At 47.1% G+C, this 12723-nt stretch overlaps 1 protein-coding gene across 1 annotated transcript in view; it reads left to right on the forward strand.

Moving 5' to 3' along the window:
* Window positions 1–9596: 9596 nt before the first annotated feature.
* The window catches only part of LOC311125660 (cadherin EGF LAG seven-pass G-type receptor 1-like), a gene marked incomplete at both ends in the record, with an annotated part of 30485 nt that continues 27358 nt past the window's right edge, over window positions 9597–12723 (forward strand). Inside the window, 3 exons of the mRNA XM_084199693.1 lie at window positions 9597–9765; window positions 9999–10179; window positions 10495–10783. Of these exons, the coding sequence (XP_084055819.1) occupies window positions 9597–9765; window positions 9999–10179; window positions 10495–10783 (639 nt within the window). The remainder of the gene's footprint in view (window positions 9766–9998; window positions 10180–10494; window positions 10784–12723) is intronic.

Consider the following 12723-nt stretch of genomic DNA (forward strand, 5'->3'; position numbering starts at 1 on the left):
GCTGAGCGGGAACTATGCTTCCGCAGAGGAAGGGGAGCCAGCAGGCCAGAGGTGGATGAACGCAATGCCCTCGGTTGGGTGTAGGGACTGATCAGAGCCTGAAGGTACGGAGGTGCCGTTCCCCTCACTGCTCCATAGGCAAGCACCATCGTCTTGTAACGGATGCGAGCTTCAACTGGAAGCCAGTGGAGTGTGCGGAGGAGGGGGGTGACGTGAGAGAACTTGGGAAGGTTGAACACCAGACGGGCTGCGGCATTCTGGATGAGTTGTAGGGGTTTAATGGCACAGGCAGGGAGGCCAGCCAACAGCGAGTTGCAGTAATCCAGACGGGAGATGACAAGTGCCTGGATTAGGACCTGTGCCGCTTCCTGTGTAAGGCAGGGTCGTACTCTCCGAATGTTGTAGAGCATGAACCTGCAGGATCGGGTCACCGCCTTGATGTTAGCGGAGAACGACAGGGTGTTGTCCAGGGTCACGCCAAGGCTCTTCGCACTCTGGGAGGAGGACACAACGGAGTTGTCAACCGTGATGGCGAGATCATGGAACGGGCAGTCCTTTCCCGGGAGGAAGAGCAGCTCCGTCTTGCCAGGGTTCAGCTTGAGGTGGTGATCCGTCATCCATACTGATATGTCTGCCAGACATGCAGAGATACGATTCGCCACCTGGTTATCAGAATTACGTGTTTTACTCTTCTATTATTTCTCTATTTTCTTTCTCTCTGCATTGTTGGGAACGTCCCAAAAGTAAGCATTACACTGTTGCACTACACCTGTTGCTTACAAAGCATGTGACAAATAACATTTGATTGGATTTGATTTGGAATAGGGTGTCATGATTGCATTTTATGATCACTCTGGAACAATTTAATTTCTCCCTGTAGTAAGGATAAGTATATGTCTGTTCCTGTGTTGTAATCCCACCTGTTCCAGTGCTGTCGAAGGGATGTTATTCCCTGTTAGCCCCCCTTCTCTCTTCCTGGGGTGAAAGGAGTCTTTTGTGTCCCTTCCTGCTTGCTGCTCTGCTCTCCTCTCCTCACAACTACGGCTGAGTGACTGACTGACTAAGTGAGAGCGCAGTAATCCCAGTTAGCTCACACTTTAGTCTGTGATTGTACCGTAGGGGAGGAGGAGGAGGAGGAAGAGGAAGAGGAGGGGGAAGAGGTGGAAGAAGAGGGGTCTCGGGACCCACGAGCGAGATGCAGGTGTCGAGTGGGATTTTGCTGGGACAGCTGTGTGTGTTTTTGTGTATGTGTGTCTGAGTTATGACATGAAGTGAATTTTGCTAGTCTAGTGGGATAGGACACCTCTTTGACATCATCACCAGCGCTTCCAAAACAGCCAGGGCCGCAGAGTTACAGATAGACACAGAATATGGCAGGGTACACTTTTGGACACTACCTCTGGCAGCCTCAAAAGAGGAGTAGTGGCCAGAAGCTCTCCTCCTCTCCTCTATTACTGTCAGTGTGTCTGGAAGCACTCAGTGAAAGCCCCTCTCATCTCCCCAGACATATTTATTCTCAGGTATGTCCATGGTTACGTTTCAACTGGCACCCTATTCCCTATATAGTGCACTACCTTTGACCAGATCCCTATGGGCCTTGGTCAAAAGTATTGGACTATAAAGGGAACAGGGCGCCATTTGAGACGCAGTCCGTGTGTCTGTCTTCAGGCCAGAGCAGATCAAAGCTGCGGCCAGACGTACATAAACACTAATCCTGTTAGATAAAGGATTCTGGGTGTAGAGTCCACCGGGCCTGCTGGACAGACAGGGATGAGACACAGATACAGACGGACAGAGACCGATAAAGATAGTGCGAGCGAGGGAAGGGATGAGCTAAGATATTACATTTTTGTCATTTAGCAGACGCTCTTATCCAGAGCGACTTACAGTTAGTGAGTGCATACATTTTTTTGGTTTTGTTTTCATACCATGGGAATCAAACCCACAACCCTGGCGTTGCAAACACCATGCTCTACCAACTGAGCTACATCCCTGCCAGCCATTCCCTCCCCTACCCTGGGCCAATTGTGCGCCACCCCATTGGTCTCCCAGTCGCAGCCGGCTACGACAGAGCCTGGATTTGAACCAGGATCTCTAGTGGCACAGCTAGCACAGCGATGCAGTGCCTTAGACCACTGCGCCAGATATGTAGTAGACTAGCTCTTCCTTCACTTGAATGGACTGCCAGTGGAGGAATTACAGTTGACACTGACAACTCTCCGCTGACTTTGCACAATTCATTCCTGGTGAAGGGGAATATGAGTGAGAGCAGCAGTGTGGATGGGAAACATATAGGGAGTGTCCCAAATGGCACCCTATTCCCTATGTAGTGCAATATATAGGGAACGGGGCCATTTGGGATGCAGCCATAGTTCAAAAACTTTAAAGAGTGAACTGATAGAAGAGCTCCAGCTTTTTCTAGTGGTCTATAAACCTGCCAGTATTTCTCGGTGAACCCAGTCACTCTGCACATTCCTGTAGAGTTAACCATTGATCCTGGAACATGGTTTCATTTAAAGGGCCACTGGTCAGACTCACGGCCAACGTTCCTACTACCTGTCCCTGACACATTGCCTATATTTAAACACTATCATGCTATCATGATAAAGTCACATCCCAGTAGTCTGGCAACAGAGATGTTAAAGTTATATTAGTGATAGTTGATAATGGTACTAAAATGATTTGCCGTGGTGTCAGTATCTCCTGTCCTCCCCTGATTGATACCTATGGCAGTTGTGTGGGTTTGTGTGTGGAGACGTGATTGATGTGTGTGCCAGTTGTGTGTAGGGAGAGACAGATGCACAGCTGTCTGTCTGTCTCAGGGAGGCCCCAGTCATCCCCAATCATCTGCAGTGATTATCTCTGTCAGCTACAGTTTCTTTGTTTCCTGCTCTCCTTTCCTCTCCTCCCCACACTCGCATAATATACATCCACTTGGCAACTACTAAGAACCTTTCCGTCCTCATTTAATCTATTCATTTCCCGAACCAATCATCTCATGTCATGCATATTGAATTCCTGAGTAATAGATAGATTGATTCTAGTATGATTGTCTTTCCCATTCTGTCAGTCTGTAGGATATAATGGTCATTATGGTAGAGATGATGAGAGAGGAGGTGATTTCCCCTGTTCTTCTTACTATCACACAGACAGCAGGATATCTGGCAGCATGTCTGTAGGCTGCTGATATGTGATCCTACATCCTAGTCTGTCTGTTTGCTCACACTGTGTGATAGAAACTCTTCTACTGGATCCAGGGCACAACGGTTAGTTACCAAGTTCTTATAGGGAAAAGTTTCACTGTGTGTGTGTCTGCGTGAGAGGGAGAGAGAGAGATTGCACTTTCTCAAGCAGATTTTTGAGAAAGCCAAACTGTCAGTGAAAGTGTGGGATTGACTCTAAAGTCAAACAACCTGTTTGTTTGCTCTGTACCTGATAGGCCAGGGGCGGTTAGGTGTGTCACAGGGAAGGAGGGAGCTGATATCACTCTAGACACTGATTGGTCGAGGTACGGTCGGTTTCGAATCATTGTTGTGATTCAAATATTTGAACGTTCGGAGAGAGAAAGGGGTCAGTTGGTCGCTTTGTGGCGTTTTATTATACCTGCTAAATAGGGCTCAGTTTTCACTGGTTTTCATTGGTCGCTGTACCTTTACATTTTTATTGCGCAATAAAACGTGGTTGCCAGTAAAATAAGAAAAAATTACTTTATACTGACTTGCCTTCTAGTATGTCTGTTGTAATAATTGTTGGCTTTCTTCAAGGATTAAACACTATTCCTCATATTACCATGCTATTTGACTGTGGTAAATGTCAAAATGATTTAAATAATCACATTTCCACTGCAAACAAGCCAATGCAGGGAAGGATTGGTCTTTGTGTGGAATGCAGGGGTTGTCCTTTCCTTCTTTCCCCTGTCATAGTGATTTAGGAGCGGAACATACCACTCTCTTCCTAGTGTGGGGGGGTCTGAATCCCCCCTCTGTCTCACACGGGTGGGGTTGACAGGTTTGCGAGGGGAACCTGTCGACTGTCGTACAGATGAGACGTCTGTCGTTTGTTTTACCACCCTCTCTCTGCTTCTTCCGTTATCTGTGAAAACACTGCTGTCGTCGTTGGATGGAGTGGGTGGCCACCAGGGTTGTGCTCTGCTTCATTTTTTAGTTCATTCTATTGAATTGAAAATCACCTGTTGTTTCTATGAGGATTTTTCAACATCATTTCTAACATTTAAACATGCTTCCTAAATTGTGAGTTGAAAAATAATTTACCCCACACCATGATGACCACACTCTGTCAGTGACAGACCATAGACAGAAAGTGACAGCATTGTCATCGATCCCCAGAATGGGTGGGTGGGTGGGTCAGTTAGTGATATAGACAAAGATGTTGTTGTCACTCACTGTGACAGCTGGGGACCTTGGTGGAATGTCCCAGTGTCCCAGTGTCTAGCTCCATCATAGTTAAGATGGCTTATAAAATACAGGGACTGGCTGGTGTCATGCTTATCACTGTCTCACAGTCTGTTAACAGCCTTAGCACCTCCTGCCTCATAAACAAGATGCTCCTAGACACTGATCTAAGGTGAGTTTTGAGTTTCTCCCACTTATGGATAGGATTGAGGCAGTTATTGCTGACTAGATCTGTGTCTATGGAAAACAGATTGCGGTTTATTTCATTTTATTAATCCAATAAGCACAATTGCAATCATCATATCTATGATTCATTCACTGCTACAGCTCGGCAGTATATTGTCTGGCTGAGATGACTAATAAAACAATGAGTGATATGCTGTGACGTTAAGGAGTTTTATTGCTTAGATAATATATTAGTTTATTTACGTTTGCACTAGTATATCAGTCTCATATCTTCTTAATGGTTATTACTAGTTCATAAATGCTTGGCATATCGTAATTGCCGCTCGGGCGGCAGGTAGCTTAGTGGTTAAGAGCGTTGTGCCAGTAACCGAAAGGTCGCTGGTTCTAATCCCCGAGCCGACTAGGTGAAAAATCTGTCGACGTGCCCTTGAGCAAGGCACTTAACCCTAATTGCTCCTGTAAGTCGCTCTGGATAAGAGCGTCTGCTAAATGACAAAAATAAAGACAAAAAAAATTAGAAAACTGTAGCACACTGGCGATCTTGATGCTTCCAACAAATGTAATTGATCTTATTTCACCAAAGTTTCAGACTCCATAGACCTTCATCAGGATATTTCATTGTGACAAACTCAAATATACTTGTAAACGGCATCTTTGTAATGTGGTGTTTTATATCACCCTGGGATGGGTCCTGTCTTCCCCCATGTCACTCTGTAGTCCTGTTTACCGTCAGAGAGCTCCTGTTTCCATGGTGTCTGAATGTGACACACCCTGGGATGACTGGCTGTGATCTGCCCAGGGACACCCTGTGTGTGTGTGTGTGTTGCCCTCTCATTGATCCCAAATAGAACAGCTGGGGAGATATAAATAGCATCTCTCTCTCTAGCAATCTCTCTTGGGATGCCACAGGAAAGAGAGAGGAAAAATATGGCAGACCTGTAAAACTCTCCCTGTATTTAACCTTGTTCTCCCCTGTTAATGGCCTGTTGACAACCCTCATTCCCTCAGCATTGTGTGTGGGGAACAGAATGAAGTTCAGTGGATCTATGTAGTAACTTACTTAGAGAGTCAGGACTGTGTGCATGTACTTCATGGCCAATACAGTAGGCCTTTTCCTGGTTAGTTTACTCAGTGAGTGAATAGCTTAGATTGCCTTTTGAGTACACTGTGAACAGGCGATGAAACATGTGTCAAACACATCATTCAGCCCACAATCAAGACGGCTTGAGCTGTACTCTCAACTGCAACGGGTTTAGAGTGCTACTGTTGTCTTAAGCTGAGTGCCAACAGCTAGTGTCAGGACCTGCTTCACCGCTGCTTAATGACAACACTGAACAGGTGACTGGAACCTCTTACACCTGGCTCCTGCATTATGACTTTCTGGGGTGTGTGTGTGTGTGTGAAAGTGTGTGTGCACGCATACGTTTGTCTGACCATCCCTGCTTGCATATGTGTTTGTGTTTCAATCAATCAGCTGTTTGATCTAGCTTCTAGACCACCATGTGTACTAACAGTGTATTGTGCGGACAGACAGGCAGAGGGACAGGTGGGGAGTGGACAACTGGGTAGGCTACTCTGTAACGGATGGCTAATGTAACAGATACTCTCTGTGTTAGTAGAGCACAGTCTCTCTACCGTGAATTAAGGGAATGTGGGTGTAACAGAGTGGAAAACATGGGTCGTCTTGCTCTTCTTTGTCTGATGATGATGACACACTGGCCAACACTTTAGAGAAGAGGGAGAGGAGGAGGAGGAGGAGGAGGAGGAGGAGGAGGAGGCTGTGAGGAGGAGGAGGAGGAGGAGGAGGAGGAGGAGGAGGCTGTGAGGAGACAATGGTATCAACACCCTGTCTGTTAAACAGTGTGAGGCAGTTTGATGAACAGAGGCACTGACGGGGGCGGGAGCAGAGAGGGGATATGGGAAGGGGGGAGGCGGGGTAGAAAGTGGTATAGGGGTCCTGAGAAATGACCTAATTTGGGGGAGAGTGACTGACAAGGCACCTGCCGCTCAGCCGCCTCTCTCAAGCCCGCATACACATTGACTCAAAAAGACTCCTGCAACCCGATCTCCCACTCAGAGACGTTTCAACAGTATTTCAACTGCTGCAGCCACCTGTTGGCAACTCTCCTCCTACATCACAGATACCACAGTATTAGAGCCCTATAGGCTCTCTCTGTATGCTTGGTGTTGAACATATAGCCTAGCCCTATAGACTTGGATTGATCAGTTAGAGTTAGCAGTTTTGAGTTGTCAGCTCTCTCCCTATAACCCAGCATTAAAACGAATGGGCCCAGGCCTGTAGGATCTACACTGAGTATACCAAACATTAGGAACAACTTCCTAATATTGAGTTGCACCCCCTCCCTCCCCCCTTGCCCTCAGAACAGCCTCAATTCGTCAGGGCATGGACTCTACAAGGTGTTGAAAGCGTTCCACAGGGATGCTGGCCCATGTTGATTCCAATGCTTCCCACAGTTGTGTCAAACTATTGAGCATGAAAAACCCAGCTGCATTGCAGTTCTTGACACAAACCGGTGCGCCTGGCACCTACTACCATAAACCCTGTTCAAAGGCACTTAAATCTTTTGTCTTTCCCATTCACCCTCTGAATGGCACACATACACAATCCATATCTCAATTGTCTCAATATTCAAAAAGGTGTTCTTTAACCTGTCACCTCCTCTTCATCTACACTGATTGAAGTGGATTTAACAAGTGACATCAATAAGGGATCATAGGTTTCACCTGGTCAGTCTATGTCATGGAAAGAGCAGGTGTTCTTGATGTTTTGTACACTCAGTGTATATGATCAGGGGTGCAAATTTCACTGGGGACGGACGACGACATTACATTTAAGTCATTTAGCAGACGCTCTTATCCAGAGCGACTTACAGTTAGTGAGTGCATACATTTTTTTTAAACTTTTTTTTTCATACTGGCCCCCCGTGGGAATCAAACCCACAACCCTGGCGTTGCAAATGCCATACTCTACCAACTGAGCTACATCCCTGCCGGCCATTCCCTCCCATACCCTGGGCCAATTGTGCGCCGCCCCATGGGTCTCCCGGTCGCGGCCGGCTACGACAGAGCCTGGATTCGAACCAGGATCTCTAATAGCACAGCTAGCACTGCGATGCAGTGCCTTAGACCACTGCGCCACTCGGGAGACATGTCCCCCCCCCCCCCCCCCCCCCCCCACATTCTGAAATTGCATTTTTGTCACCCCCAGTTTTATCATTGGAATTTGATGCAAAACAAGGCAACGGTGTGCTTTAGGACATGCGGACGCCTCCGAGCGGTCGGGTAGGCTGTTTGGAGTGTTAATCCTACTGTCCCCCCCACTTCTAAAACCAAAGTTGCGCCCCTGTATATGATATATGGGTTAGTAAGACTTAGCAGTTTTCAGTTGTTCCACGAGTTGAAATCAAGATCAGATTTGTTTAATGACTTAGGTGGAATCAGGTGGAATCACAAGGAGACCTACTTAATTCAATCTACTGTAGCAGAGAGAGAACAATGGCATGACAAACAAGTGGAGCTCAGCACAGAGAGAGAATACTGGCAGAGACTGAAGAAAATATAAGCCAGTCCTTCCCAAGTCTCACTGTAACATAATATTTGTCCGGAAATCGCTGTGAGCAGCACACGTCTCTCATTTGTGGGAAGTGTTGGTGGTCACACTCTTGGGATGCGTCCCAAATTGCACTATATTCCCTATAAAGTGCAGTACTTCTGACCAGAGCCACTGGGCCTTGGTCTAAAGTAATACACTACATAGGGAGTAGGGTGCCATTTGGGATGCACCCTAGATCTCCTCTGAGAAGAGATATGTGCCGTTGTCAGCCGTTAGGATTGAGATATTTACTGTACGTAATTAAAGTTTGTTTCTGGACAAGAGGGGGAAAATACTGACACTTTCATGTCATTGACAGGACAGGTTATTTATTCAAATGATACAGTGCCTTGCAAAAGTATTCATCCCCTTGGCGTTTTCCTATTTTGTTGCGTTACAACCTGTAATTTAACTGGATTTTTATTTGCATTTCATGTAATGGACATACACAAAATAGTTTTTAAAAAATCTAAAAAATAAATAACGGAAAAGTGGTGCGTGCATATGTATTCACCCCCTTTGCTACAGATTTGAGACTGGGACGGAGGTTCACTTTCCAGCAGGACAATGACCCTAAGCATACTGCTAAAGCAACACTTGAGTGGTTTAAGGGGAAACATTTAAATGTCTTGGAATGGCCTAGTCAAAGCCCAGACCTCAATCCAATTGAGAATCTGTAGTATGACTTAAAGATTGCTGTACACCAGCGGAACCCATCCAACTTGAAGGAGCTGGAGCAGTTTTGCCTTGAAGAATGGGCAAAACTCCCAGTGGCTGGATGTGCCAAGCTTATAGAGACATACCCCAAGAGACTTGCAGCTGTAATTGCTACAAAAGGTGGCTCTACAAAGTATTGACTGAATAGTTATGCACGCTCAAGTTTTCAGTTTTTTTGTCTTATCTCTTGTTTGTTTCACAATAAAAAGTATTTTGCATCTTCAAAGTGGTAGGCATGCTGTGTAAATCAAATGATACAAACCCCCCAAAAATCCAGGTTGTAAGGCAACAAAATAGGAAAATGCCAAGGGGGGGTGAATACTTTTGCAAGCCACTGTATATGCCTACCAGTGACTCTGTCTACTTGATTTAATGTCTTTGATCGGGACAGTTATAACAAAATGTTCTCAATCATTAACTATTCAACAACGTTGACACCAATCTTCATGTGTTTAATGTGGTTGAACTGTGGTTGGCTCTACTTCTGCTCTGGAATAAATCCACTTAGATGATGATCACTTCTATATTCAACAAAATGCTAAACAAATCTTAACAAATCTTCATGGCTTCAATTGTGTACATGAGTTCTGATCCACCTTTTAACTGTTCCATGCTCTGTAGTTCATCCATTTAACCCTAGCCTCCCTCTCTCTCCTCCCCCTACCCAGACGGGATCCATCGGGTCACAGCCCTGTGCACCCTGCGTGTCACCATAATCACAGACGACATGTTAACCAACAGCATCACGGTACGCCTGGAGAACATGTCTCAGGAGCGCTTCCTGTCCCCTCTGCTGTCCCTCTTCCTGGAGGGTGTGGCAGCCGTGCTCTCCACCAGGTACTTTGTCTGCTCCTACTTAGGGTTCCGGAAGATTCTCAGTATCAGGAGGGAATAATAATCCACCAACCGGGATTTCGGTCTAACCTGGGAATTTTGGGGAAAGATATTGAAATGTTGTAACTCTAGCTTCTACTCCATGGAGGTCCATGTAGCCATTCTGTTGCTGCTACAGTACTTCTGCTCCCTATGATCATAAGATTCTCTACTCGCTATTCCCTACTCTCCACCAGCCGCCAGGCCGTCTTTGTGTTCAACATCCAGAACGACACAGACGTGCGCGGCGCCATCCTCAACGTGACCTTCTCGGCGCTGCAGCCAGGGGGTCCCCCAGGGAGGTACTTCCCCTCCGAGGAGCTGCAGGAGCATATCTACCTGAACCGCACCTTGCTCCGACTAATATCATCACAACAGGTAACCTACTCACACCAGGTCATTTGAATGAATCCCAAATCGACCCCTACCTACCCTATAGGCACTCCTGTAGAACTGGGTCATGTACAGTTGGCACGAAATTGAAGAACATTCTCAGAAACTCGAAGGTACTAGCTGAACAATAATAAATATTTGTTGTTGTTTTGAAAAGTTTAGCTACTGTGTGCCCTAATGAACACGACTCAGGTTTTCCCGATCTAAGTCAGCCACTGATTCGAAGGAGCGAACGAAAACCAACGCCCCAGTTCAGTTTCTGGATTTGAGCGATTTCCTAATTCATTGTATCCATTCCAGGTGCTTCCCTTCGACGACAACATCTGCCTGAGGGAGCCGTGTGAGAACTACATGAAGTGTGTGTCTGTGCTGAAGTTTGACAGCTCCCCGCCCTTCATCTCCTCCAACACGGTGCTGTTCCGTCCCATCCACCCCATCAACGGTCTGCGCTGCCGCTGTCCTGCAGGCTTTACCGGGGACTACTGCGAGACGGAGATAGACCTCTGCTACTCAGGACCCTGCAGGAACAACGGGAAGTGTCGCAGCCGAGAGGGAGGCTATACATGCGAGTGTCAGGAAGACTTCACTGGTGAGTTGCTCCACTCGGTGAATGAGTTGTTTCTATACTGGATTATCCTTTGCTAGCCTGTTCTTTGAGCTGTTGTGCGGTCTTGCCAAGGGTGTGAAATGGCCATAGTAGTTGGCAAAGTAGCATAAACAGATCTGGGACCAGGCTAATACTTTACTAGGTCTCTAAGAGCTTAAAATTATATGTAGGTACTTTCTGGTAAGTCACCCCATCCACCATCAGAGTGTAGCTTCCAATTTGGGTGATGCACGCATTTCATGGCAGTCATTTTGGCTGCAGATCAACTCTGGTGTTTGCCAGCAGCAGGATGCGCCAACCCACTGATGAACCATCAACTACAAATGACCCCTTTACTAAATGGGAAAGCATGTGGTCTTTCTCAATGTGATTTATGTTTGAGATGAGGTTGGAATGCTGTCTAGCTGGCAGCCCCAGGTACACTCTATAGTAGGCCCTACTCCCTACTCCTTTCTTTGTGCCTATGAGTGATGGTTGAGGGTGCTATCAGTGCTATCCTGAGTGCTATCAGATGCACTCAGAAAGTTTTTATTATGGAGTTTACAGGTCAACTGAACGGGAGCTTTCATCATGATACCACATCTCTCCATCTCGCTGTCCCTACAATGGGGCCCGGTAGAATATAATAACAACCCCACCTCTCCTTTCCTCTCTTTCCCTCCTTCACTTCCTTATCAGCTGTAATTACCTGATTATACCACCCTCCACCCCTCCTCTCCTCCAATGGGTGGCCTAGTCTTTGAAGGTCACAGTTCAACCTCAGCTAGTCAGGAGCCATTATGTGGCCGATGACAGTGGGGCCTACTGTGTTCGCCTTAGGTTTCCACATTATTCCCACATTACAGGGAAACAGATCCTCCTAATTCTACTCAGAAAAAGGGATTATACCGCAGAGAGAAGAGTCATTACCAGGGTCCAGACATTGTCTGAGCTCTGATGTTCTGGCATCCTGCACCCCACTCCATCCCACGCATACCTGGCTGTCCCCCCCCCCCCCACCCCCCCGTCCCCCCTCCTGGACAGATCTTGTCGGGATGATGGTTGACACAACACTGGAGCTGGAGTTGACGCCGATGGTTGGCGGCCATCTTAGATAAGGAAACTGATGGACTCCAAGATGGAGTTCCAGTCAGACCCAGGGGAGTCTGTCAGTGGAGGAATCAGGAATCTGCCTTGGCTGGCCCACTTTGGTCTGCAAACTTGAGCCAGTCAGCCAGTTTCCTGTGGTCTCATAGACAGACAGTCTGTCAGTGGGAAACTGAGCTGTGTATCTGTGGTGGTGATGTGATGTCCAGAGCAGTAGTTAGTGTCTGTAACCCTAATTTGCACCGGGGGCGCCGTATTAGTATGGCTGACCCTGTAAAACAACACGTCACTCCATCTATCCGGTGTATGTGACAATAAAATATTATCATTTTATTATTATTATTAGATCCTCCATGAGAACCATTCAGCAGACCAATATGGAAACAGTGACGTCTGTTCAGTGTCTTCTGTCTCTCAGAAATGGGAATGCAAGGTCTCCCGAGTGGCGCAGTGGTCAAAGGCACTGCATCGCAGTGCTAGCTGTGCCTCTAGAGATCCTGGTTCGAATCCAGGCTCTGTCGCAGCAGGCCGCGACTGGGAGACCCATGGGGCGGCGCACAATTTGCTCAGTGTCGGCGCACAATTTGGCCGACAGGGATGTTCTTGTCCCATCGTGCACTAGCGACTCCTGTGGCAGGCCGAGTGCAGTGCACGCTGACTGGGTCACCAGGTGTACGGTGTTTCCTCCGACACATTGGTGCGCCTGGCTTCCGGGTTAAGCGGGCACTGTGTCAAGGAGCAGTTGGGTTGTGTTTCGGAGGACGCACGACTCTCGACCTTCACCTCTCCCGTGTCCGTACGGGAGTTGCAGCGATGGGACAAGACTGTAACTACCA

Source organism: Coregonus lavaretus (genome assembly GCF_964263955.1).
Source record: "Coregonus lavaretus genome assembly, contig: HAP1_SCAFFOLD_1869, whole genome shotgun sequence".
NCBI lineage: Eukaryota > Metazoa > Chordata > Actinopteri > Salmoniformes > Salmonidae > Coregonus > Coregonus lavaretus.